The 27,925-nt window shown below is 37.5% G+C and overlaps 1 protein-coding gene across 4 annotated transcripts in view; it reads right to left on the bottom strand.

Moving 5' to 3' along the window:
• LOC134527630 (phosphatidylinositol glycan anchor biosynthesis class U protein) overlaps window positions 1-27,925 on the bottom strand; it is a 38,708-nt gene that overhangs the window by 2,077 nt on the left and 8,706 nt on the right. For 3 of the 4 annotated variants that reach the window (XM_063360479.1, XM_063360481.1, XM_063360480.1), the window contains 5 exons: window positions 21,203-21,402; window positions 17,691-17,895; window positions 13,601-13,847; window positions 10,768-11,039; window positions 2,056-2,198 (listed from right to left, as the gene is read on the bottom strand). In XM_063360479.1, the coding sequence (XP_063216549.1) occupies window positions 2,056-2,198; window positions 10,768-11,039; window positions 13,601-13,847; window positions 17,691-17,895; window positions 21,203-21,402 (1,067 nt within the window). Of the gene's footprint in view, window positions 1-2,055; window positions 2,199-10,767; window positions 11,040-13,600; window positions 13,848-17,690; window positions 17,896-21,202; window positions 21,403-27,925 lie in introns of those variants that run through there. The other variant, XM_063360482.1, reaches the window with a different exon arrangement.

The raw sequence follows: 27,925 nt of genomic DNA, 5'->3' as shown, positions 1-27,925 counted from the left end.
ATGTCAGAATAAATATTAGATTCCTACTTTAAAACACATCCTTTTATACGGAAAAGATACTGACACAAAGCGCTCGGAATCTATTAGCGGGACCACAAACATTATGCAACGTTTACGCGAGAGGTTTTTTGACGTGATAACGTCTTATAAATCGATGAACGTCGGCTGCACGCAGGAAAAAGCATGACTCATTGTCACGTTCCGCCTGAGCTGAGCGTGCAAGCGATAGCGCGGAACAAGCAATAGAGAGGCACGATTGGCTTGTGACGCATCTATCTCTCTTCCACTCCATCGGCTGATGTGTCCGAGTAGAAGAGAGACAGCTGCAGCACACAACCTACACGTGAACTGTTTTGTCAACTGTTTATAAAGTGAAGTGAAAAGTTAATGTGGTTTCCATTGTTTATTACAACAACAATTGCGGCAAAAAAGGTAATTAGTTCTTGCATTTTAAGAATTTGATTAGCGATATAATCTAATATATTTGTTCTCTGATTATTAAAAATGTAGCATTGGTTGGCGAGTGCAGTAATAATAGGTTATGTTACAATTATGACTAAAAAATTATTATCTCACATAAACGATCATATAAAAAGTCAACTGACTTTATTTAGTATTCAATGTAAAAAATTGTAATTTTCAATTTACTCCTTCTTTGTATTATACAAAATAATGATAATTCAGTAATAATAATTCAATTCATTTCAATTCATAAGAGTATGCAATTTTTTATCAATGTTTTCTTATGACGTTATCACGTAAAATTATCGTCCGTAAACCGACTTTACAGACAACCCCTTTTTTTTTTCCAAATTTTGACACCCTAAAATATAGGTGCCACAATTATGCAATAAAATAGAGTATATATATTTTTTTAAATCAAATTTTTTCCTTTATTAAATCTAAATTTCTAAGTACATAGATAAGAGAGAGAGAGAGAGAGAGAGAGAGAGAGAGAGAGAAGACTATTTCCTATATAAAAATGAATTAAAACAAATTATTACTCACTTCAAAATAATTGCTCAGAATATCAATAATTATTGATCAATCAATAATGATTAATTAACAATATATATTATTCACTGTTGAAATCTCACACCATAAAGAAAAACTGTGCATGTGTTACTGTTTCTTCAAACAATTCTGCCATTCGGAACATGCCAAATCTCTGAACAATATATGTAATTCACAACAGGTAGTGCTATCTATGTGGGAAATGCAGTGACTGTCTGAACCGCGCTTTCTCGCTACTGGTTGAACAAGGAGGAACGCGAGCGCACTGGTAGCAAATATATATTTCAGGGCACTCACTCACATCTAATTGTATAGGTTACCTATATCTATTTTATGAAACAAGCACATACACTCTCACTCTGTCTTATTGTTTCGTTCATCTATCTCTGTCGGTTCCATTTTTTTAGGGCAGACGAAACACTGAACAAAGAGAACAAAAACGAGCCCAGCAACGTATATATCGTAGTGCTCTTTTTATATCTCTTTGGACTAGTACCTATTCTCTGTCTTTTTCACGTCACAAACATTTCACAAAAATGTTTCACGAAAATGTTACACTAAAATTCAGCCTTGAAATTTCACTCTCATCACACCTAAAGAAGTTACACTTAAAAAAAAAATTAAAAAAAAAATCAGGAATGAATGAATTAGTTGAAAATGACGTCTCACTGAAACTGAGGTCATCAGAGATGATGAGGGGTAAAGTGGTGGTGATGGAATTTCCTGGGGGTGAAGACGGGAGCACCCCAAGAAAACAGATCGTATCACTGCAATGTTTGCCACATTGCCCACTAGTGAAAAATTCAGGATTGACCCTGCTCAGGATCAAACTGGAATAGCATTAAATGGGAGGCGAGTGATGTGAATGCTCAACCACCGTGGCTACTTAAAAAAGCATCATGAACGTGTAAAGCAAGAAAAAAAGTGGTTGGTCACAATATTATCAAGACTTTTTTTTTAAATACCAAAGGGAGTATAGGATAATGCAGGACAAACTCCGCTAATAGCAACAAATTACAGTCGCAGGTTTCTAATGCCTACCTGGGCCGTAGCAAATGCCAGCGTCACGCCAAAGTAAAAGTTCGCATTGGCGGAACGAGAATAGATCCACAGGTGCCAAACGATCGGTGCCAGGACCGAGGTGATGAGGAAAAAGCAACCAACCACAAACCCTTGTTGCATATCTGGAATAAAAAAAAATAACAAAAAAAAAATATAAGTATATAAAGCTGAACAATTTGCAATACATCATCCAACATGAAATGTTGCATAAGAAGAACAACCATATTGTTGCAGATTAAGCCTGTTAGCAATATAAATTTAATTCTTCATTATTTAATGGTTTTAAAGGATACGGTTACCACACAGTTCCAACAAACCAAAAATTTCAAAAATAATAATTTGCTATCAGAAAAATTAACATTTAAACCTATATATTGAACTCAGAAGCTTTAATTATTATTATTTCTGATGGTTAAAAGAATAAAATTAAATTCCTGTCACCATAACTTGTAATGACTTTTATAGTTACACAGGATGCTATTGTTTATAACTACATATTAAAAAATATAGATGGGCCAAAATTCTACTCAGCTTGAAATTTACATTCTTTGTGCTCATCAGGACAAGACACAACATAATTTTTTGTCAATTCTATAAATAGGTATTCGACACGGACAACAAACATAAAATAACTCAAGACTAATATGCAAATATTTTATTGTGAAATATTGTTTTTAAAGTCTTACTATTTATGTTTTCCCTGCCTTTCACATAGTTTTATTAATGTATGGGTTATATATTAAATTGTTATAATAACAGGAAAACGTTTATGCCGATATTTATGTCTCATAATACTGGAAATTAATACAATTTATTGTGGAATGAAATACCAGCAATATGCCATGGATATGTTACACAGCAAACAAACTTTGAGAACAAAATATTTTACTGTCAGTATACAGTAGAATCCCGTTGATGCGACCCCTCACGGTTTCGGGAAAAACGGACTTATAAACGGAATGTTCGCAATAGAGAATTCTGGGCCCCCCTCCCCCCCACAAATATATTCAAATACATAAAATACTCGCGCTAAATGAATTCACGTCACGCGAGTTCGGCTATGCTAGCCGGCTGGTTGTTATTTTCGTTCAAAACGTGGCGAAGGAACTTGTGTGGATCAGGTAGAAAACATTCGACTATAAACGAAAGATATAAGAACAATGCTATCCTGAAATGCTGTGACATGTTTTTGGAGTAGATAATCACAGCGACAGACCGACAGGATGCGCTCCCGCCCTTGCCGTCAGAGATGTTTATTTTGACAGCTCAAGCAATTATCTTTTCCACGTCCCTTCGCAGCGTAAAAACAAAGAAGAAAAAAAAACACGTTGGAATGCAGATGGAAAAATAACTATGCAGTAAAATAAATATATTTACGGCCCTCCTAAATTTTTCTATTCAATAAAACTCGAGGTATTAGTGATTTTTCAGCAGCACAACTGCTGTGTGATTAATAAACAAATTGTATCATAATAATTTAAACTTATAAAGTATTCATTAATGGCGAAGGACAGTCGTATAAGCCCATAAAAATATTTTACAGAGAATGGACTATACAACCTGGCTTTTGCCGCACACGGTGTGGGAGGGGAGGAGGATGCTGACAGTTTCTCACGCAGGATGAAATAAGGGAGGGAATGTGTTGAAATGTTATTTGGAAAAAAGGGGGGGGGGGGGGGGGTGTTTTTACATAGTTTGTGGTGCGGGAGGGTAAGATAACATGACAGCTGAGACGGCTTTTCGTGCGACAGTGGAGCGTTGAGCTCGTCTAGACACTGCCGCTTGGACAGTCTAGAGGGGTGGTATATATTTTTAGCCGTCTTTTGTATGCCTGCCTGCTTACGGTACAGTTCCCGCCAAGATAAACGTGAACACATAGCGCCCAACAAAGTGTAACAGACTTGTTTTTCAGTCGATTTTACTCAAATTTTCGACTTTCTCTGCTTAATTTTTTCACGGATTTTTAAAAAACGGTCGTATAAACGAAATGGACGCATCAGAGGGGGGGTCGCATCGGTGGGATTCTACTGTATTTTTTTCTACTACTTGCAATCGATAATATTGATATTATGCAAGAACGGAGCAAAAACAAAAATTATACGTCATGTAGCTGCATTTTCATATCTTTGATTACCTATTTACAATATTGATGACATTATTTTTTTGTTTGTAAACAAGGTTATAATGCAAATTACACTATTGAATGCCATTTTTTAAATACATGATGTGATGTTTGAAAATGCCTAAGTTTTGTGATATTTGAAGTGGGATAAGGAGGTTGCTAACCAGAAAATGGAAAAGAAATACTGGCTTTAACCTTTCTTTCAGTTGTGTTTACAGTTTTCATTTCAGTTATTTTATAGTGCAAGTTTAAGTTTTTAATATGTACATTGAATGGTGTTGTGTAACGTATTTTGGGTCTGGTCAGATACATTAATAATACACATATTTTATACATAAGTAGTAAGTAATGTAACTGACCCAACAGGCCAAACTTTCACTTAGTTATTATTTCTCTTACTTACCAAGAAGCCTCTTTTCTGAAGAAATATCAAAATACTGTGTTTTATCGCATAATCGTTGCATGCGCGTAATTGTCGCATGTGCTTTATCGTCGCACCGATATTTTAGGACATCAAATTTTGGCGGAAATAAATTTCTCGCATAAACGTTGCATGATGTTTTTTTAGATTCCGAGCGGTTTGTGTTGGTAGTTTCCCGTATAAAACAATGTATTATAAAGTTGTTACCGCTTACTTATTTAATTAAATGAAATACGAAGTTGTCTGATGTGTCAATTTTCTTTTAAAGACGTTTTAAAACATTATAACTTTTATCTTTCGTCTACATCGCCGCTATGTACCGCTTATAAAAATGTAGCCAGAGCGTAATTCATGTTTGGTTATGTTGATTCACGTATAGAGCGTGCGCACATAGTCTAATATCGATACAGATAGCTCATCGATTGCATGCAACGCGCACACTCTGTATGGTGCAGAGTTAACTACTTTTGATAGCCCACGCTTTCTCGTGGTGTGTACTATGATAGTTATGCGCTCCAACTCACGTTCGCGTCACAATTTTGGTTTTCCTATTTAAAGTTGAACAAAATGTTTTTGGTGCATGACTTATTAATTTAAATTGTTTGGCATGCTTTTTTATACTCTACTTTTTAAATGAATGTTCTTTCCTTGAATAGGTTTTGTTTTTATGAATAACTTTACCTAACAAAAAATGCTGTGTTCACATAATCGTCGCATCCCTACTTTTCAAACTTGATTTTAGTATAAAATGTGCGACAATTATGCGATAAAACACGGTATATTATATACCCTATGGAAACAAGGAAAAAAAACTTAGTACTAAACCAAGACACTGATTAAATTAATTTTCAAAAATTATTTTACATTTACCACAATAAAATCTTTACTAATAAGTTTCTGCATGCAATAGGTATTTACTTTGATCATTAGTATTATAGCATAACCCATTTTAATACTCTACACCTTGGGGGAAAAAAAACTGTAACTTCTCGAGCTCGACTCAAAACCAAAATGTGACTCATCCATCTGCCACCTATAATTAAAAATATAACAAAATTTTTTTTATCCATTCTCTAAACAATCTGTTATATTACATAGTATATACAGGTAATACCGTATTTACTCGCAAATAGGTCGCCATCACATATAGGTCGCACCCATAATTTGAGGTCTTGAATTTGGTATTTAAGATTCCCCCCATATAGGTCGCACCGGTAATTTAATGACGCGAACGGCCGGCGCGCCGTGCACGAAAGAGTTAACAGGTACTGTAAAACTCCGCTACTACGAGAGCTGATAATGGCGTGATAAATTGTTGTAACAACAAGTACTCGTAATAACCGAATATAGAAAATTGAAGTCAAGTTAGATTCCTGACTTCTTAAAATGTCTTAATTGTAGACTATAACTCGAAAACAGGGATTTGTATTGAAAAAATGCACAGAATAAAAGTAGTAGTAAATTTAATTACGAATAAAAAAGGCCTGTTATGATATTTATATCTACAGCGGTTTTCATTATGGGTTCCGATAAATACTCACGCTAAGTGAATTCACGTCACGCGAGTTTGGCTATGCTAGCCGGCTGGTTGTTATATTCGTTCAAAACGTGGCGAAGGAACTTGTGTGAATCAGGTAGAAAACTTTCGGCTATAAACGAAAGATATAAGAACAATGCTATCCTGAAATGCTGTGACATGTTTTTGGAGTAGATAATCACAGTGACAGACCAACAGGATGCGCTCCCGCCCTTGCCGTCAGCGATGTTTATTTTGACAGCTCAAGCAATTATCTTTTCCATGATCCTTCACAGTGTAAAAAAAAAAGAAGAAGAAAACACGTTCGAATGCAGATGGAAAAGTAACTATGCAGTAAAATAAATATATTTACGGCCCTGCTAAATTTTTCTATTTAATAAAATTTGAGGTATTAGTGATTTTTCAGCAGAAACTGTTGTGTGACTAATAAACAAATTGTATCATAATAACTTAAACTTATGAAGTATTTATTAACGGCAAAGGACAGTCGTATAAGCCCATAAAAATATTTATTTTACCGAGAATGGACTATACAACCTGGCTTTTGCCACACGCGGTGTGGGAGGGAAGGAGGATGCTGACAGTTTCTCACGCAGAAGGTTGAAATAAGGGAGGGAATGTGTTGAAATGTTAGTTGGGAAAGGGGGGGAGGGTGTTTTTACATGTTTTGTGGCTCTGGGAGGGATGAGCCTTGAAGAATTAGCAGGGGATGGGAGAGGTAGCGTCACGTCATGTAAGACGTCAAGCCGCCGCTACCGCCAGCCTGGCCGGACGAGTTTCTTATGCTCTCGCAGAAGCTACCACAGTGGCTTTTCGTGAGGGTGGGTAAGATAACATCTAACATGACAGCTGAGACGGCTTTTCGTGCGATTGTGGAGCGCCGAGCTCGTCTAGACACTGCCGCGTGGACAGTCTAGAGGGGTGGTATCTATTTTTAGCCGTCTTTGTATGCCTGCCTGCTTACAGTACAGCTCTCGCCAAGATAAACGTGAACACTTCGGCTCAACAATGTGTAACAGACTTGTTTTTCAGCCGATTTTACTCAAATTTTCGACTTTCCCTGCTCAAATTTTTCACGGTTTCTCAAAAAAGGTCGTATAAACGGTTTGGACGCATCAGAGGGGAGTCGCATCAGCGGGATTCTACTGTATTGCAAAAAAAATTCCTCAAAAATTTTAAAAAAATTTTCTTCACATATAGGTCGCACTTCATTTTCCCCCCCATCAAATCTGGTAAAATTGCCGCGACCTATATGCGAGTAAATACGGTAAACAAAATAATTTAATTTGCTATAAATAACAAAAAAAAAATTCTTTAATTTTTTTTTTAAATTACTTTATTAAAAATTTGCATTTAGCAAACAAAAACCAAAAACTATCATGGCAGGAAACGCCGAACCTTAAATGACAGTAATGGGTAGAATAAAATAACCATTAAGGTGTGTGCCACAGTCTTAATAGGATGTCAAACAAATCCACAATCTTGACTTTTCCCTGACTCCTCAAGGTATTTTACAGTCTTTTATTGACCATAACTAGGGACAAGATTATGTGGTGAATTGCGATAAAGCGAAAATTTACACCAAGAAACATATCAATATACCATATAACACCAAAATGTATGTTAATACACCATAGAGCACCAAAATGCACCAAAATATAAAGAAATTAATGCAAATTTAATCAAAAACATAAACACACAAAAACTTAATCTTTTAATATATTAAATTCAATGAATGTAAATTATTTAGCATGGAGTTTGTTAGTACCAAAATGTACAAACCAAATAAATTGAATTTTTTTTATAGTGGAAACCCTGAATTACACTTTTCAAGGGGAAAACTGAAAATGGTGTTATTCGGGGGAAAGTGTAATTGAGGGGAAAGTAAAATTTTACTAAAAACTTCATGAAGATGTGTATAATTCTTCAAGTCAACGCTTGCTGTAATAAAGTTTTACAACAATAACTATAGGTATTATTTTTGTTTGCAATTAACTTGAGTAGTTAATGGCAATCTCAAAACTTAAGTAAAAATATATTATAGGCCTAACATTTAACAACTTGACCATTCTCATGGGCATTAAATATGTCCTTGGGTGATAACCCTTCAACAAATCTGGCAAAGTGTTTTTCCAGTGTTCAACTGTTTCCAGATCAACACTTTTGCTTTCACCGCAAACAGTATGGTACACAACATTATATCTCTTTTTGAACCGATCATTCCAACCATTTGAGGGGGTAAACTCAATGCCTAAGCGATCCGCAATCTGCGTTGCTTTCTCGCGAATCAACCTGCCGTCCACTGGAATGTTTGCTGCCCGTGTAGCATCAAACCACTCATTAACTAAGCCGTCCAGTTCTTGGTATTTGGACACCTTCAAAGTTTTGATATTTTTGCCATTAGTACACTTTGTTCTGCGGCATTATTGATGGATGTTCGATGACGAACAATTATGTTTAATGTAAACACTGGAATATCCAATGCCTTGGCTAAGGCCACACGCGATCCAACGTGGTTGTCAAACTGCCTCAAAATATTACATTTTTGCTCAACTGTTAAAGCGTTTCTTTCACGACCACTCGCCATTGCACGAATATTGCAAAAATTTAATCACAAACGTGAATAAATTATCTGTAGAACGTGTCAATAAAGCGCAAAAATTTACGTCAAGGTAAACAAAAATAAAGCCCAGAATTACTGGTACCAAACCAACACACGAACACAGCGGTTCGCAGTAGTGTTTCCAACATTTGCCAAGGAGCGAGAAACTGTACATGTATGTGCTACGTGGACGTGTTCCTTTCACTACATGGAACAATCTGAAGAACGAAAAACATTTTGTAACAATAAAAGCACACGAATTTCCATTTGCGACGTAGTGCACAACATTTATGTACGTAACGGAACGATACTCTGTTTGAGGAATCGATAGAATCGAAATGGAATATGTATTCTTACTACAGTTGCGGTTGGCAACACGTAACAAACGCTTTATTCGATGACAACGGTGTATATCACGGGAAGGCATTTGATTTTACCATGTGATTAGCGGGAATGTAATGTATTGTAAACATAGGACAAATGGCGGGACCAGTAAAAAATGGTTTAATTGACGGGAAAACGCTATTCGCGGGAACGTAATTGCCGGGTTCCACTGTATTGCAACTGTTATTAGTAACTAATTTTTACATTATGCCATTGGTACATTTTTTTAAATGTACATATACTTCCTGATTTATTTTTATTGTTTCCAGTAGTTTGATGTGCTTATTAGTTATTACTAATAATTATATTGTAAAAGTGCATCATGTATCAGTCAAAATTGACACTATTTTGGTGAAATATCATTGAACAAATATGTGTCATATTTGATGAAAATTGTGCTATCATTGTGAATAAACAGAGTTCATAAAAAATAACAGCAATAACCCCAAAATCTTCTGCTTTAAAAATGAAATTAACCTAAAAATTAAACCATAATATCTTGTTTCTACCCATAACACATAATAGTAGTTCTGCCTTACAAATTCTTCAAATTCATAAGAGAAATGTTTACTCAATGAAAAAAAAAAGTAAACAATGCGGATGTTTATTAGATCACACTCCGAGACACCCTCACTAGATAAAATTCAGCCAAGCTTGCCTTTAAATACAACTCAGCTGAAAAACACTTGGCATGACAGTATCAAAATATAAATCAAGACTGAACACAAATTTGATATGCATGGCTAAGTTAATGGGTCAGTAAGACAGAAAGGGCCTTTGTAAATCCAGCTCTACAAATCCCGAGTGCCAGGTCGCCAAGACGTCAAATTTTTCTTGCTGCCAATATATAGCTATCTTAAAAACATCAGCCAATTATTTTGCTATAATACAGTAAAACTCTGTTAAGATGATTTTCAAAGGACTGTCTTTGAAAAAAAAAACCACTTTCCTGAGAAAACTTCATACACGGGAAAAGGAAATTTCTTTTTTCTTTTTTGTTTTTTGAAAGTACACATGATTAAATTGACAAATGACAACATTTTCTTACCAAATATAGGTCATAAACCTATAACACAACAAAAAGTTAAAAATATTATTGAAAACATTAATTCTTACTTGTATATATGGTTGAATAAAAAAGTGTAAAAAGAAAAATTGAGGTTGTGTTTGTTTTTTGAAAGAGAATTGACACACTGAAAATATATTATAATTAAGTGTTAAACTCCAGTTCAGTTGACACCAAATTACTAGTAAATAAATACTACAAAATAAAAGCATATATTGAACCATCTTAAAAGAAATTGAAAACAAAAACAGTGGCCTAAACGTGTGACAAAACTTGCGTAGCGTATCCAATACCTATAACTAACATCACAGTACACACAAAATACAAAAAGAGTTCAGAAGGCTATCAAACATATTTTACTCAACCTTGATAGCCGCACGTAACCGACGAGTAACCAATATGCAACTATTTTGTTGTATAGAAATGACATGTGTCCAAGAAATCGGAACTATATTTAAAATGCAATAAGTTCATGCGTATTACCGACATCATAAAAGAAGAACTGCTCACAAACGTATTGTGCAATGGCCTGCTGCACAGCGACCAGGGAGACACTCACAGTTGAAGAGGTGCTTCCACATGGGCAGCAGCGCGAGGTAGAAGCCCACGTCGCCCAGGCCGGGGTAGGACCGGAACACGGCCGAGAGGGCCGTGAGGCTGGCGGCCAGCAGCATGGGCTCGGCGTGCAGGCGCAGCGCGAGCGAGGCGGCGTACAGCGCTGCCGCATTGATCTGGAACGCGCAGACGAACAGCGGCCGGAAGTGCTCGAACATCTCCGTGAAGAAGTACCAGAAGAGGCCGATGTTGGGGCGCAGGTCCGGCACGTTCAGGCTGCGAGGACACGACATGTCGACGACGCCATCACTCTCTCAGTCTACACCATTTCCCTGAGTTTTCCCTGTTTTCCCTATACAACCAAACTACCTATTTTTCCCCTGTAGCATCAATCAATCTTTTAAGATGATAACCGTAAATTAAGCTACAAATACTTATCGAAACAAATCTTTTCCTGCACAATACACAGTTTGCTCTGTTTCCATCAATGCTGCCAGTCTGTAATATAAAAGCACTATATTTAATAAAATCTGGTAAGAATATATAATTACTGTGACTACATCAATGAATAAAGCATTTGATTGTGCTTCAAATCATTAAATTAATACATAGTTGATTCACTTATTGTATCATGCTACAGTACAACCCCATTTTTAGAACCTAGTTTGTTACGACCACCTCTCTATTACGACACCTTTTCAAGGAAACATGAATTTTTTTAAAAGTAAAAATTTTGAAGTAGATAGGCCAAAAATACTTTTAAAGTGTGTTGCGCTATGTTTCTCTTTCAGAACTGTACTTCACGTAGTGCAGTAGACACCACCTCCTCCCACATAACAGTTCTGTGGTGCCGGCATGTCCCGCCACTAGACAACCACTGTGATATTGCTTGCTCTTGCACATGCTACCATCTTTGTTTGCAACTTTTACTACGACTTGGATTTGCACGGCTTTGTGTCTCTCATGGTTTTAATTACTGTTTATTGATGACTTGTTAGTTTTTACTCCGATTCAGAAACTTTTTTTGGTTTGATTTGGAGAACAATAATAGGTGACCCAATCAAATTTTTTTTTGGAACAGCTCCAACTTGGTTGCGCTTTACGCTAGATTTTGTAAATATACCTACTTTTTGAGGGCCTGCTTTTTTTTTATCATCATATGGACAATGAAAAGATCAGGAGCCTAAAATTTTGGTAATTTTCAGGGTCTCTAAGTTGTTTTTCTTTATTTCATATGCAGAATAAAATTCTGATTTTTCAAGATATTCTAGGGTTATTCACAGGAGGGTTACATTCAGCAACTAAACATAGAGAAAACTAATAAAGAAAAATATTGATTTAACACTGTTGGTCAGCCATTACAACTGCATCATCGGCATAATTAATTTTATAGAGAAGAGAGTTAAAAATATATTAAAAAAAAAAAAAAAGTCGGAAAACAGGAAACTGATAACGTTTATATGTGTCTGTAAAACAGCGGACAACACTATGCCCACCCAGTGAATAGATTCGTTCAAAATATGGCGAAGAAAACTTGTATGGATCTGATAGAAAACATTCTTCTATAAACATGACTCGTTTATCTTAGCATGCTACATGTTTCTGGAGTAGATAAAAAAATTTAAAAAAAAAAGTCACTTCACAGCAACCAAAAATTTTCACCCCTTTCACATAATGTGCATCTAGCTGCTGTCCATCCTCCCCTGCACTCCCCTTCCCCTCCCTTCAAAACATTACACATCTCACCCACACAAGCTAGTGATAAAAAAGTGGTGTCAGCGCTCAACCTCTTTAACTTCTCTGGATGGTGTGGTATATAGTTAAGACCCACATCTAGTAAATTAACATTTTCATTATGAAATTAGTGTCCAATGTACTTAATGCTCTTTGCACTGCACTAAGTTCATGCTAGTTTTGGTGACAGCAGTAAGTGATCAAATATGCTTTTCATTTTCAAAGATATGTTATTACAATAAATTTTATATTTAATTTTGAAAACTTGTAAATTTTGTGCCATAGACGACTGTACACAGACTTGATGCAAAAAAAATGGCATATTTTGACAGATAGTGGTCGGGGCAGTCTTCAAGCTGTCCTAAATGTTTATAACGACCCCCCCTGCCTTCCCTATTTCGATCCTAATTCCAGGAACCATGAGGGGCCATAACAGTGGGTTTTACTGTAGTATTAAAACTTGATAATCTCATTTGACCTCTAGCATTTGGTCATATTTCCTGGGTTTTTTTCCAGGGCTTTGAAGGCCCATTTCAAATTACCTGCGTTTCCCTGTTTTACAGGTTTTCCTTGTCTGTGGAAACCATGCATGTATGCTACTGGCGTATGTTTACTGAAAACTAGTCATGGGCGATAGGATAAAAACCGATACAATCCAATTACAGATACATTTGTTTAACAGATCGAATAACTAATCAGAGTGCAAGTCTCCGGAAATTCAATATTTGTAAGTAATGAGTTAGTATCTTAATAATATTCATTATTTAAAAGATTTTTGGTCAATGACAAAATGAGGTATTTTACAGCATAAAATTTATGATCACAATATATATGTTATGCCTTTGACTAATGAACAAACACAACATTCAAGTTACAGTTAAATTACAGAAAACTGAAGTAAAAGATGCCATGGAACGCTAAACTGGTAAATATAAAATTGGGCAACACCTAAAGGTATGAAAATGTACTTTTTTCATGTGTATCTGTTTTTTATAAATATCAGTTGGAAACAATTACATAGGAAATCTAGAAAATTGGGAATACTGACCGATAATGATTCTCAAAACTATTACATCGGTATACATGCGGCGGCAGATACGCACATGAAGCCGTATGTTTCAGCGAGGAAGTCCCATGACCGGGTGAGCCGCCAGCACGCCCACAGCAGCGCCCCCAGCATCGCTAGGAACGCGAGGCAGGTGAGGCAGGCGGACGACAGGGCTTGCCGGTCGAGGCGCATGTGCCCGGCCTGACGGGCAACGTAGATGCTGGCCGGGACGAGCAAGACGGCGGGGTAGAGGGACTGCAGTGTCGCCACCGCGAGGAAGAAGCAGCACGGCAGCCTGCGCCCTGACAACAATATTTGTTTTTTTTTAAATACACGTTTAATATCTTGATGACAATGAGGCCAATAGAGAGACAACCATACAACCACGCTGAGCAGGACTATGAGGAAGCGATCAGGCATAGCTAGAGTCATGTATTTTGCACGAAAAAATCTCATAGCTCATTATACTGCAATAAGATAAGCCTGCGCTAACGAATGTTCTCTTATAATTGGCGGCCGTCTGCAGGAGAAGCCATTTGCCCTATTTGGCCGGGCCATTCTGGATGTATTTTCTTCAGAACTGGATGGTTATGATTGGCATGTTGACAGCAGAAACATACCTGAAAGAAACCCAGCCAGGCAAAAAAACACAGACAATGCTAAAAAGTTTCAACACACTCACAGCTGGTATAGGAATATTTTTGATAAAAATGCATGGCCCTAGCCATAACCTACCATAAAAAACCACACCAGCGTTTGTATGGAGTGATTTTGGTTAACCATGGTTAACTGAAACCAAGATGCCTGAACCAGAATCACAACCCACGTACTCTAGAATGTGAATTAGTTACAGTTCTAAGACTAAGTCACTTTGCTGTGTCTATGCTGACAAGCGATGTTCACACTACATTACGATCCTTCACTACACCAGGTTTCAGCCAATATCCAAATTTACATTATTTCTTTTTAGTTTTTTTTAGCTAAGAATAAATGATTGAATAAAAGCTTAGCATTTCACTGATGTTGGTGTCATTAGAAATGAAAGTACCCAGGGAAAACCCCCAATGAAACGCCTGTCCAGTTTCTTGATCGTGCAAAATCTGGTTCTGACCCAGCCTGGAATAACTGGAATAAATATCAAACCACTTTCATGGCGGCAAGTAATCTGACTTCTCTAACACGTGGCCTGTAACTTAACATTTGAAAGTTTGGTAGGATCCATACATCTACCATACCAACTGGAAGGAACAAAAAATAGTAGTTTAAACAGTACTACCAATGCAGAAAATAAATTATTGTTTAACATCTTAAATTATGATAATCATATTTTTCATATCTCTAACAGACACCATTCTTATTTCTACTGTCAATATCAGTAAAAAACCTATTTGCAATCAATATGTGTTTAGGCTTGTATAGGACACCAGCCGGAGCCATTTTGTGTTACCAATGTGGTTAAACAATCAATTCTACCTGTAATTCTTGGAAAATACCACACACGTGGCCATCAAAATTCTGGCCAATGCAAAATTATATTCACCTTTAGCTAATCTGAATTGTTATAAACATTGTATCAGAGCACAGTTTAATCAATTTTTCAATCTTATTTTTACTGTGTACATCAATCTCATCCTATCAGCATTGCCAGATAATTTCAAGATAACCTATAAATTTTGCAGCACAAACATCCACGGGATAAATGGTTGAAGATATAATTAACATTATTGAGAGGAAATCTTAATGGGTAATGGAAGTAATTTGTAACAGCACAAAAGAGTTAGGTTTAGCTAGTATGCAAATCTCTTAATTAGTGAATTCTCATGAAAAAAGTCCAGTAATAAGTCCAATAAAAATAAATATATTAAGACTGTTACCATTGAAGAGCTGTGCCATATCAATCATGTTGGATTATTGCAGAAGAATTGGAAGAACCATATTTGCTGAACGGTTTCCTGGGACTTCAATAAAAAATGGGAAATGGGTCTGACACATAAATAAAGATATAATAATTTGTAAAGTTATTTCACTAAGAGATTTCCAATGAAATTAGCAGTATACAAATTTACTTTTAAACATCAAATATTGAAGTCATCTACAAAGAATATTTGTGAAAATAGTCTGCATCAGTTGCTGGCTGATCAACTTTTCCAGAGGCCCCGAGTGACGATACGGTTTAGCACTTCAATAGCAGCCATTTAAGAAAACCAAAATCAGATGACAAGTACTGCAATGAAATAAACTTTTTAAAGAATTATTACAATCATATTTTTAGCTTTTAGATAAACCCATTCCATTTCTAACTGGGGCCAGAGGTAAAGTGCACTCACTTGACTTCTTCCCTTCCCAACCCCCTTAAAAGATATTGCCAGTAGGAGACAGCACACATCCTGAACACAGGGAAACAAAATGGTGTTGGGAAATTAGGAAACATCCGTGTAAGGAGGCAGTGATAATGATAACCACGGGCATCGACCCGGAAGCTGAGCAACCCCTTGAAATAAAAAAAATCCACTCACTGATTACTTGGGTCAATTAATGCCACCCTCAAAATGAGTAATAGGTCAAATCCAAATTTTCTTGAAACCAAATTTTCTCCAATCAAGAATACTTCAATCATAACCCTTGAATCCAAAATTGGGTCTCAAGGGTCAACAATAAAATAATATCCAAAAAATATTAAAAAAATAATTGTGTGGAAACATTCAACACTTTAAATGTTTGTTTCACCAACTAAGTTTCCAGAATTAATACATATTGTATTTTATATCTATATATTACATTAAAAGTACAATATACAGTAAAACTCGTTTACGACGTTCTCGCATAATATGTTTTCCCGCTTTCTTATTAAGTTCGCAAAATTATTCTCTTGATCATTTCCATGTATCCTTATGTTAATTTTTCCCATTCATAACGTTTGCATTAATAGATGCTTCCCGCACATAACGTTCGGCATTTGTGGGGAAAAAAAATTTATCTTTAAACTTTTAAACTTTATTTATTTATAATTTTCAAAAATTAACTTATTTCCAAACGATAACAAAATAATATGAACTTGCATAAGACCTTCGAAACCTTTGCAGACGCCGCACACTGTTACACGTGTATTTTTCGACCGTTCATCTGCTTGCATTGAGATGCTGTTCCATCTGTACGCCATTTCCCCTATTCAAGGCAGAACATCTGACAAATGATAAACGTGCACGACCGTCTAAACCTGTGCCACACGTCGCACACTGTTACAAGTTTTATTTTCGACCAATCATCTGCTTGCATCCGTATAGACTGAGAGGCTATTCCATCCACACACTTTTTTTTCCTATTCGAGTTATAACACGTGACGAATACGCAGCAAGCCATATTTACTACCAGCCATTACTCTTTTTTTAATTTTGCAATATTTTTAGGTGTGATTTTAAGGTTATCAAGCATAATAAAAATTTTGTGTTGTGGCAAACAGAGCATAATGGCATCTACAAGTAGTGGAGGAACCATTAAACGCAAGGCATTACCGTTTGAAGAAAAACTGAAAATAATATCAGCAGTTGATGCAAATCCTTTGATACCAAGAGTGAGTATGGCAAAAAAACTCTGGATGCCACCATCTACTTTGAACAGAATCATGTTGAAGCGAGACCAACTTTTGGCTACTAATGTTTTGTCAAAGTGTAAAAAAATGAAGATTGGTAAAAACGAAGAAGTTGAAACCAATTGCATGTGCTTTTACATGCAGTGCAAATTGTAAAACTCTTCAAGAGCACGTACATTTTTCATGCACTTTTGAAGATTATGTTTCTTTTGATGATGCGGTTCTACCGGTTGATGTACGTAATACAATTATTTATCTTTTGCAGATTTGTACGTACTATTTGGCAAACAATTTTTTTCTTGATCCTATCCTATCTCAAATGTCAAGTGAGCCATTTTGAGGTAAAGAAAGACAAAAATACATGTTTCATTTGGTTTGGTTCGGATAAAAAATTTGATAAGATTTATGTGTGTGTTTCTGTGGAAGTATAACTCACTGAATAATTTTCCACTTTTGCAGAATATGTTTTGGTAAATAACCGGAAAATGTTTCCAAAAATACTTCTCCAGAAAACTGACCCCTCTGGTAATAACAGTTAACAGTGCTGCAGCCTCACCCTGCACCATGAAGAGAAACGTGGCGGCCAGGCAGAGGTTGGCGAACACCGTGGTGGTCATGCCCACGCAGCTCAGCACGTTGTAGGGGTTGAACAGGTAGGCGGAGGCGACGTAGACGGGGGCCAGCTCCAACCCCTCCTCCTTCAGGAGCAGAGCCTCGCAGTCCGTGGCATAGTGGCACCTCTCCCGCGCCTGCCGCTCGCGCTGCCACGTAAAACACACGTGACGTGCCATTCAGACCACATCTAGGTACCGTGCACAGCTACATAATGTCTGCTACAAAGGAAACCACAGATAAAGATTTTTTTTTAATTTTAAATTCTTATCAAAGCTCTCTGCTCAAGAAAAGGATACAGAAATATGACTGAAAATGAAAATTAGCATGCAGTTTCCCACCTGATGCAGAATAACTACTAAGATGGAATGGGCTGAAACACATAGGAGTCTTTCCCTCCATACCCAATGGCCAGCCTGAAGAATGGTCAAGGTGAGATGAGATAAGAGTATGGAGCAGAACTGAATGAATTGATGGGGTAAACGAGAGTACACAAAGAAAACCTATAGGTCACAGCAATGTCTGGTTTGACCAAGCCGTGAATCGAACCCAGATAATTTTGGTGTATAATGGGTGTCTTAACCACCCAATTACCACGCCTCTAGAAATATGACTACCTTCAATAAAAGTTCTGTATCACATACTTGACGCTTAAATGAATACAGGGATAACTTTTTACCCCACACAATTATTATTACCAAGGTACGGTAACTTTCATATCCTGAAGTTGGTAACACTGAGTGTCCCAGTATTCTCAGTTGAGGTTATGAACTTACAGCTAGGAGTTAAGAGTTCCTGTTGCTCTCTGATAAAGGGGGGGAAAAGAGTGTTGGGGTATCAAGTTACCCTTGTATACGTTTGTGTGTGTAAAATGCCAGCAGTGTAAGTTTTTTTTTAAATTTATGGCGAGTAAAATGCATGTGAATGTCTTGGACCCAGACTTTGAAATAACTGTGCAACAATGGCTGAATGAAGTGGACTCGGATGAAGACGAAAATGAAAGTGATTGTGAGGACAATGTAGAAATCGTATCCGAACACGATGATCAAATTTCGGACGTAGAAAATTCTTACACAAAAGACAGTGAAAATGTCAACAATGTCGTCATCGGCCGGAATGGATTCAAGTGGAGTAAACTGGCGTCGCCTTCATCCAAAACTAGATGTCACAACTTAGTTTTGAGATTGTCAGGTGCTGTTGGACAAGCTAGAAATGTAGATAGTGAACTGAAAGCATGGAAAGTGTTGTTTGATGAAGCTATGTTTCATAGCATTGTTATGTATACTAACCAAGAAATAGATGGACAGAAACTGAGGTACAATAAGACACAAGGTATGTAGATGTCACCGATATCAGTGAAATACTCGCTGTAATAGGACTTCCGTATATCAGGAGCTCGGAAAGACTCACATTTTTCTACTAGTGAAATGTTTTCTAAACAGGGTACAAAAATCTATAGAGCTATTATGAGTGAAACACGATTCAAGTTCTGGCTTTCATGTCTAAGATTTGACGATAAAGAGAGCCGAAATCAAGAAGACAAATTTTCACCAATATGTGAGCTTTGGGAAAAATTTATAAAGCACTGTACAAAGTGCTATGTTCCACATGCACATTGCACAGTTGATGAAATGTTGTTGGGATTCAGAGGCAACTGTCCGTTTAGAGTGTTCATACCTTCTAAACCACATAAATATGGCATCAAGATGAACACCATGTGCGATAGTAGGATATATTATATGGTTAGTGCAATGCCTTACATAGGCAAAGAAGAGCGACCTTCACAAGAGCCTGCAGCCAGTCAAATTGCGAAACAATTGACTACATCTATCCATGGAACAAACAGAAATATAATGATGGATAATTATTTCACATCCATTCCTTGGGCGGATGACATGTTGAAAAAACATGGTTTAACAATCATGGGCACCTTGCGCCATAACAAAAAAGAAATGCCAGCTAGCTTCTTACCAGATAAAAAGAAGTCTGTTTTGCTGTTGCAATTTGCATTTTGTGAGAAAAAAAAAACGCTCGCCTCTTTCACTCCTAAGCACTCCAAATCTGTTATTTTGCTGTCTACAATGCATTCAACTAAGACTGTCAATGAGGATACAAAAAAACCAGAGATCATTGAGTTTTATAACTCTACGAAGAGTGGTGTTGACACGTTTGACCAAATGGTTCACAACTATTCAGTAGCACGTCGAATAAGAAGATGGCCACTAAGATATTCTTTTGGCATGTTGGATCAGGCAGGCATAAACTCGAACATTCTATTCAATCTAACCACAAAGCCAAAAAAGCCCATAAGAAAAGTGTTTTTTAATCAGCTTGGTTTACAGCTGGCTAGGTCCCATATGGTGAATCGCCTTTCAAAAAACTTGCCTCAACAGCTGAAGAAAGATATTGAAGATATTTTAGAAGTTGACAAAGAGGTAACACCAATGGTACCCACAAAAAAAGTCTTCAAGGTGTCATTTGTGTGATAGAAGTAAAGACCGCAAAACAAAAATTTCTTGTGCAAAGTGTGCTAAGCCTGTATGCACAGATCACAGAGTAGATATCTGCTCATCTTGTAACAAATAATGTAAGTTTGGTTATAAAGGGAATGTTTTTTGAACTATAAAAAAATTGTCTAGGAATGCAACGTGATTTACAGCTGGCTAGGCCCCCATACAGTGAATCACATTTCAAAAAACTGATCTCACGAGCTGAAGAAAAGATTTCGAAGATATTTTGGAAGTCAACAAACAGGTTATGCCCGTGGTACCCACAAAAAAGCAAAGTCTTCAAATGTGTTATTTTATTTTTGTGATTATAAGTAAAGAATGCAGAACAGAAATATATTCTAAAAAAAAGTGCTAAACTTGTGTATAAGGTGTGCTAAGCCCATGTGCACGAAATAAAAGTAGATGTCTGTTTGTCCCGCAACAAATAATTATCAAGTTGATTTAAGACTATTGTGAGCTGTAATTGTTTTGTATGTTGGTAGTACATGTCTACACATGTTGTAAATGATATTCAGAGTAAAATGTCAGAATATGTGCGCATTTCTGATACTTATAAAACTGGGGAAATAAGTTACCCCGTGTATAGTTCTTAAGTGTATGCAACAAACATGTAACCACTTAAGGGTCAAGTTAATTTATTTATTCTGATGGCATCATCCTGTATATATTGATACTCTGTTATCTGATGCTTGCTCGTTAAATTTAGTACCTACGTCGAAAAATTCTGGACATAACAAAAACTTGTGATAAATCAATGAATTATGATCCTAAGTTGAATACGAAAGAAAAAATTTCCACACGACCTAACATGATTTGCATTGTGATATTCGAGCTTTGTTTGTCGGTCATTAGGATCAAGAGATATGTGGATACATGATACAAAACAGTTATCTTAAAAACAAAACTGAGCCAAAAGTATTTTATTTAATTAGAGGCAAGGGCTTACCAGCTGAGCCATGTAGCAGCGCGCGGTACAGTAGAGTAGGTGGGCGGTGGCGAGGTCGCAGGCGACGAAGACGGGGCCCAGCCAGGAGGAGAGACCCCGTATCAGCCAGCCGTACGCCACCAGCCCCAGGGGGCTCTCGTGGAACAGGTCGCCCGCATAGGGGTCCACGCCCTCATCGCGGAGGTGCACGCCTTCCGTCACTGCGTGCACGCAAACACACACTTGGTCGTAAGACCCATAGAACAAGGAGGGAGATAGAAGTGCGGCTCTTACAGTGGAAACTGAAACAATGTTTTGCGTGACCTGTAACTCTTTCTGTCGGATGGGCCCATAACTACTTGCAAAAATAAAAAAAAAACTCAGTTGGGTGGCTGAAATGTTTAAAATGTTAATTTAACTACTTGACTAATTGCTTAGTAACAGAGATTAAAACTGGACCAGAAGCACTTAATGCTAATTTGTAATAAAATATATAATTAGTATGATATGCAAAATTTCTCGTATGCCGCACCACAAAATCTGTGACTACCAAAACAAATTGAATTAATTTTCACTGGTTTGATTGCATGATAATAGCATTTATGCATATCTTCTCACAGTCAGTGTAGCTATGTTAGTAATATATTATGAAAGCTACTATCTAGCAGGTGGGCCCGAAACTACTTTAAAACACTAGGTGTCAAGTCTCTGCAATTAGAGTTTCGCCCCCATGATCAGACCCATTCAGGGATGACACCCCCAAGAAACTGGGTTCTTTGGGTACATTCAGGTTGCAGCGAGTTAATGTTGAGGTGAAAGAAATATAAAGTAAAATTATCCTTGACTTTGCCATGTATTTAGGACTCTGTCTCATACAACATGTTCACTTTTTTCTCATTTTTTCACTGCTATTTTTTGAGGGCTATTTAAAAAAATTTTAACTCAATACATCCCCTACATTTGTTGCTCTGACACAAATATTTTCAACACATATTCACTTAGAGTAATATCATGGGTGTAAATAGTCACGCAAGTCTTAGTATTTATCATCACTTGTGCAACTTTTTACACCCATGATATCTGTGGGAGAACAACAAATGCAAGGGAGGTATAAAGTTAAAATATTATAAATAGAAAAAAAATAATGATAAGAAATCATGGAGGCATGTAAGAATGAGCAATAATAGCAATAACAATATGTGAGCTAGGTTTCTGTATCACACGGTAATGCAAAGAGACTTATGGCAATTTGACCTCTAAAACAGCAATAAGCTCATTTTCGGTGCCGAGTGCTGAGCGAATAAATGAATAATTTAGAGCTTAACATCTCATCGACATTGGAGATGATGAGTGATAATTTTTTTGAGATTGGAGGAGCGGAAAAATTAATAGGAAGAGGAAACGGAGTATTCCACGAAAACACACCAGCTCAATGAAATGTATGCCTTGTTTCCCCATTTGAGAAAAATCTGAGTCTGACTATTCAACCATCATGAAGTGAGACTTTCAAAGGGCTGGAATCAATCTCATGACCCTCGCCAGACGAGTTTGACATTCAGAGTTATTGAGGCACATAAGGAAATTACTGGTCTGCCAGAGGCAGATCATGAGGGGAGGGGGAGGGGAGGGTGGCTAGAGGCACATATAACCCCTCTCCCTTCTAAACCATGAAGGATAAAAGATGCAATGGATGAAATGACTAAGTAAAATTTTAGGCTGTTTATACATCTTAAATACTTATAAAAGACAGATATTTAACTATTAATAACTTATTCTGGATCTAATTTATAGTATCTGGATATTAAGTCCTGTTACCCTGATTTCATTGGAAAGGGGGTATTCAGGGTTCCGCTGCCCCTCTCAGAACCAGTCCAGGGGCCCTATTCTTGAGGCTGTCGGAATAATTCCACAAGAGGAATGACTGAAATCCAATAGATTTGTTAAACCCTATTCTTGAACACTCACTAGCTGAATTATGTAGGCCTACCGGATTGACGTCACTGACTGTTGAAATTATTTCGCCACCTCCTTTGCTGGCAGAGTCACGATTCCACTAGAGATTTGAGTGTGTGTTGTTCAACGGAACTTTGATTTATTGAAAATGGATGCTCTGTTTACTTTAAAATTCTGTGGATAGTTGGTTAAGTTAGGTTAGTTACATTTAAATATTCGAAATAGTGTGGATGACTAGTTATATTAGGTTAGCTACATTTAAAACAAGTAATAATTATTCACCCCATTATGTGATGTATGTTTTGATAAAAATATGTGCTGTACCTAATATTGTATGCAGGCCTATCACCTAGACATTTATTTGACTGAAATTTAATTTAATCGTAACAGAAAAAAAAACTTTATATATATAAATTCATATGCGATGGGTTTAAGAATATGTCCAATTTACTGCATTTAATAATTGCATCACAAGTCACATTCCAACCTTTAAAATTCATATGTTTGTGAAAAATAGCTTGTAATTGAACTACAATTTAAAGTCTAAGAATCTTACATTTGTTTCTGTGATTGGCAATGTCAAACAGTTTCTTAAATATTAATTAAAGATATATGTACAATATTTTGTTACTTAACATTTTACCTAATAATGGAAATTTTCGCTGAGTAGAAATTTTATACGTACCTATTTGTGGCGCTTTGTGATAAGTTTTTCACACTAAATAGTGGAAAAATGTGTTATATTTTTATTGGATCAGAACTAGAGAGGTAGGCTTATATAGGCTATGCACATTTATTCGTAAAATGAGTCCAATTATATATGGATTTTGTTCAATTACGATTCATTATGAAAATACAGGTTATTCTTTACCCCTTCCTATCATGCAAATGTAGCCAACATTCTTGTCATGCAGGTAGACAAATGTAGAAAATATCATTGACAACAACATACACCAATAAAAACCCACACAATGAATAATGACAGAACAGACAGTTGCTGAAAGATTGTTTTGATAAATACATAGATTATTTCCAACAAATGACGAAATTTCTCCTGAAATAATTTCCGAGAAATTATCCATAAAAAATGTAATTTTGTAATGACTTCAGTGGTTATAAAAATATTAATGTACACATTAATAAATGATTTGCTGAACCAACAAACATTACATAAAATTTATTTTCACCTCAAAGTATACAAAAATTAGATGTGAGTTGAGCCAATTAAGTATAAACTGTAGACTAAAAAAAATGTCTTTTTGAGTGATAATAAGAACTTTTATAATACTAAAAAAAACATATATGTGTAAATATTTTTGAAAATATTTGTGTTTTTTTAGTACTTTCTCACAAGAAAGAAAGTTGAAATTTACAGTACACGATAGTATGTTTCCCTGCTTAAAAAATCTTTTTTTTCGTTCATGTAAGTGAATATAATTTTCCTTTTCTCGGCCGTAAATTTACAACTATTTTTTAGTTATTACTTATGAATTTATAAACATATCTTCCAATTCCTTCAAATAGAGAAAAGAAATGAACATAATAAAAAATTAACACATTTTCATGAGAAATGCTCCTTCCCTCTTTGTGATTGGCCTTCTACCAGTGAAGTTAACACTAAAAGCAATGTTGCCACACTTCCGTAGAGACTTTTGTTAACCCGACAATGTTCATTCTGATACTCGCTATAGGCACCAAGTGCACTACTCTGGCGGCAAACATGGTAACTATCTGCAGGACGTCAGGAGTTGAGACACTGCGCGTCACCAACCTTCAGGGTAAATTGTCAAAACAATTAGGAATATGGATGGTTATCAAACGAAAAGGTAACGCAAATTGCTGTGTGGTTGGTACAGTAATGCTTACAGTAATACAAAATCAGATAAATTGTGTTTTATTCATTCCTAAAATAAAAAAAAACTAACAAGGAGAAAGGACATTTTTGTGAATTAAAGCTGTATGCCTAACACTGCTTATAAAGTGTGATAAAGTTTAAAAAGTATTGTTACGATCGCGCTTTGCTGCAGTGCTTGGCGTCGCCGCGCTCGTTCGGCCTGTCTGCGCCCCCTTCCACCCGCATCCTCTCCCTGGTATCTCGTGTCATATTATCTCGTGACATTCTGACCTTCGCAGCGCGCACCTGCCTGAGATCGAGTTGCGTAAAAGAGGCCGCACTGCGGCATAAAAGGACTCAGACATGTTTATCGGCGCGTTTTGTGGGAACCCTATGATTGCGTTTATCGGCGTTCTTTGAGCAGCCGCAGCGTATTTCGACAGGACTCACGACGCGTTTCTGGGCCTTTCGACGGCGAAGGTCGCGCGATATCTCGGAGACATTCCCGATTGTTCTGGACGGTAACCCAAGGGCTATTTAAGGAGGTGGGGCCGACCTTCGAGTCAGTCGGAGACTGAGTGAGTTCTCCCGCGGCGGAGATCCGGGCGATAGTGCCGCGGGTGCAGCAGAGTGGCGAAGTCCTTGGACGAAGGTTCCAGGCCAGGGAGTGAGTGAGTTCAGTGGAGTCGGGAGTTTTCCCGCGGCGGAGTTTCCGGGCGATAGAGTCGCGGGCGCGGCGGAGTCCCGAACGAAGTTGCGAGCGAGGAGTCAAATGGGATCTCGGTGAAGATGAAGTGAGTCTCGGCGGCGGCGGAGTGCGGCGACGGAGTCCCGCGGGGGAGACCCACGAGGGGTGCTGCGGCGAGAGTTACGCCGGAAGTGCGGCCCAGCGAGGTGTGCGGAACGAGTGACTGGGGAATTGACATTTCTTTAAGTGTAATTAATTATTTGCCATCTTAGAAGATTAATTGTAAGTGACATAAGAAGTGGAAATAAATAAAACTGTGTGTGTGATAAAAATCTTTAATTGGGCTATCCTTTACGAACCCGCTGGAAAATTGTAACATTTTGGTGTCAGAAGTGGGATAGCCCTAATTAATAGATTTAGGATTCAGTTAAGGATAGAATTTAGTTTACAAGAATATAGTTAGTGTTTAGAACTTTAGTGAATTTGAAATTTTCTAAAGTTAGTTTGAGTATACTGTAGTCAGTGTTAGTTTTGAATGTAATAGAGTTATTGTTAGTTAGGTCATTTAAAATTAAGAACAGTATTAGAAAAAAAAATATTTAGGTTGTTTAATTAGTAAATGCTTTAGAGAGAGATGGCTGCTGAAGAGTTAAGTGTAGAAGATATCAGGAAGATAAGGGTTCTCCTGGAAGAAATGGCGAATGACATGAGGGCATGGAGAACCAGTATGAAGAACTGCGAAAGAAGTGAAGAGTGAAAATAATGAGAGTAAGGACCATCATGAAGAAATGAAGAGCGGGTGAGACAATAGCCTAGAGGAAATGAAGAAGGATCAGGATGATATGAAGAATGGCCAGGAAGAAATGAAGAGTGAGAAGAAGACGGAAGTGAAGATAAGCATAGAAGAGAAGAACAGAGAAATGAAAACCAGCGAAGAGGAGACCAGCGAAGAGGAGATCAGCCAAGAGGAGACCAGCCAAGAGGAGACCAGCCAAGAAGAGAAGAACAGCGATGAGAAGAACAACGAAGAGAAGAACAGCGAAGAGAATAACAGCGAAGAGAAGACCAGCGAAGAGAAGACCAGCGAAGAGAAGACCAGCGAAGAGAAGACCAGCAAAGAGAAGACCAGCAAAGAGAAGACCAGCAAAGAGAAGACCAGTGAAGAGAAGACCAGCGAAGAGAATACCAGCAAAGAGAAGACCTGCCGAGAGGAAACCAGCAAAGAGAAGACCTGCCGAGAGGAAACCAGCAAAGAGAAGACCTGCCGAGAGGAAACCAGCCAAGAGGAAAACAGTCAAGAGAACAGTCAAGAGAACAGCGAAGAGAACAGCAAAGAGAACAGCAAAGAGAACAGCGAAGAACACAGCGAAGAGGATATTAGCCATGGAGAGGAGAACAGCCAGTTCATGAAAATGAAAGAAGAGCTGAAGAAAAGTACAGTAGTAGTGAAGATAAGTTACAAAGTAAGGAATATTGAACAAGAAGAAATGAAGATAAACCGAAGAGAGAGGGAAAAATGCACAGAAGAGATGAAGAAAAGCTGAGATGTACATGAGTCAAGAAGAGATAGAGAAGTGCAAAGAAGAAACGAAGAAAGACCAAGAAGAGATGCAGGAAGACCAAGAAGAGGTGAAGAAAAACCAAGAACATGGGAAGAAAAACCGAGAAGAGAAAATTAGAACACAAGGAGACATGCAGAGGGTGCAAGGAGAAACTAAGTGCAGTCCAGGCGAGACTCAGAAGAACCAAGAGGGCACGAGTAACAAAGAAGAGACGAAGAAGAGCCGGGAAGAAATGCTGTGTGAACAAGTAGCTGCGAGAGAAGAAATGGAGAGAAAAAGGGAAGATACAAGGAAACCGTTGGAAGACAGTAAGTAATGCACTCAAGATTATCGGGTCCGTCCAAGGCAACGGTCGGCCCGTCTCGGGCAGCTGGCTGAACGACAAGGGGCATCTGTGACGCAGAAGTGTCGCCGGGTGACAAGAGAAGCTACATCTAATGAGAGAGAGGGTTATCTGGTGAGACTGTACAGCCCGCAATGGAGGAAAGGCAGGAGGCCTAAACTTCGAGTAGCATGGGGACCTCCAGGAGGAGATGCAATACCTGTTCGGGGCAACAGGTTTAAGGAGGGGGCAATGTTACGATCGCGCTTGGCTGCAGTGCTTGGCGTCGCCGCGCTCATTTGGCCTGTCTGCGCCCCCTTCCACCCGCATCCTCTCCCTGGTATCTCATGTCATATTATCTCGCGACATCCTGACCTTCGCAGCG

The sequence above is a fragment of the Bacillus rossius genome, chromosome 1 (genome assembly GCF_032445375.1).
Source record: "Bacillus rossius redtenbacheri isolate Brsri chromosome 1, Brsri_v3, whole genome shotgun sequence".
NCBI classification, from domain to species: Eukaryota; Metazoa; Arthropoda; class Insecta; order Phasmatodea; family Bacillidae; genus Bacillus; species Bacillus rossius.
This window is presented reverse-complemented; position numbering and strand designations above follow the sequence as displayed.